The 1,105-nt window shown below is 49.8% G+C and overlaps 1 protein-coding gene across 1 annotated transcript in view; it reads left to right on the top strand.

Annotated features, from left to right (window-relative positions):
• The window catches only part of Slc27a6 (solute carrier family 27 member 6), a 64,216-nt gene that overhangs the window by 317 nt on the left and 62,794 nt on the right, over positions 1–1,105 (top strand). The window contains exon 2 of the mRNA XM_031365739.1: positions 50–772. Within this exon, the coding sequence (XP_031221599.1) occupies positions 292–772 (481 nt within the window). The 5' untranslated portion in view covers positions 50–291. The remainder of the gene's footprint in view (positions 1–49; positions 773–1,105) is intronic.

Raw genomic sequence — 1,105 nt, forward strand, 5'->3', positions numbered from 1 at the left:
AGTGTTGTGAGTACAAACGCTTTTTTTTTTCTTTCTTTTTTCATCAAAGAAGACTCGGGGCTCTGCTCCACAGCTGCCTCGTCCCGTGCCCCAGGCCTTATCCCCAGCATTCTGTAGCTTTCTCCGTGAAAGCCTTTGATTTCTTTCACCGGATACACAAAGAAATCCTGAACTACAGGTGCCAGCCCTGAGCTTTCAGAACAGGAGTCTCCGGGGCAAGAGAGGCGAAGCTCTTGGAAAAGAAAGAGACACTGGTAGGACCCATCGGGTCAGCTGGAGGTCTGGGCGCCCATGCTTCTGTCATGGCTCGCAGGATTTGGGGCTGGACTGCTCTCCCTGCATTTCCTGCAGAAACTTCTGTTCCCGTACTTCTGGGAAGATTTGTGGTTCTTGCTGAAGGTGGTGCGCTTTGGAATTCATATGCTGGTGTACAGACTGAGGGGGGAGCTGGTCACAGTCCTGGATAAGTTCCTGAGACACGCCAGGAGGCAACCACAGAAAGCCTTCATCATTTATGAGGGAGATGTCTACACCTACGAGGACGTGGACAAGAGGAGCAACAGAGTAGCCCATGCCTTCCTGAACCACTCCTCGCTGAAAAGGGGGGACGTTGTGGCTTTGTTGATGAGCAACGAGCCCGACTTCGTTCATGTGTGGTTTGGCCTGGCTAAGCTGGGTTGCAAGGTGGCCTTCCTCAACTCTAACCTTCGCTTTGATTCCCTCCTACACTGCATCCACACCTGTGAACCCACTGCCATGGTGGTGGGCGAAGGTAAAGTATGCGCTGTGTGGTCTGCTATGCACAAAGCGAACCAACTTATTTCCTGCCCTCCCCTTTCTATCCATACTTCCTGTCTAATACTTCGAGATGGGTGATAAGGTATGTAAGATAAAAATCTGCAATAGTTGTTCCATCCCTATAGCCAGTGGCTTAACTCCTCCCATACCTCCTCAATCGTTTTGCTGTAGGTCAGGAAATAGCAATACAAGCGAGGAATATCTTAATAAAATTTCTGCTTCTTGCCATTTTGGAGGAGGGGCTACTGGTACGTTTGGTCCCTGCAAGAATTCAGGAGAGATAGGGTTGAGTCCGTTATTTTATCAG

Source organism: Mastomys coucha, unplaced genomic scaffold (genome assembly GCF_008632895.1).
Source record: "Mastomys coucha isolate ucsf_1 unplaced genomic scaffold, UCSF_Mcou_1 pScaffold13, whole genome shotgun sequence".
NCBI classification, from domain to species: domain Eukaryota; kingdom Metazoa; phylum Chordata; class Mammalia; order Rodentia; family Muridae; genus Mastomys; species Mastomys coucha.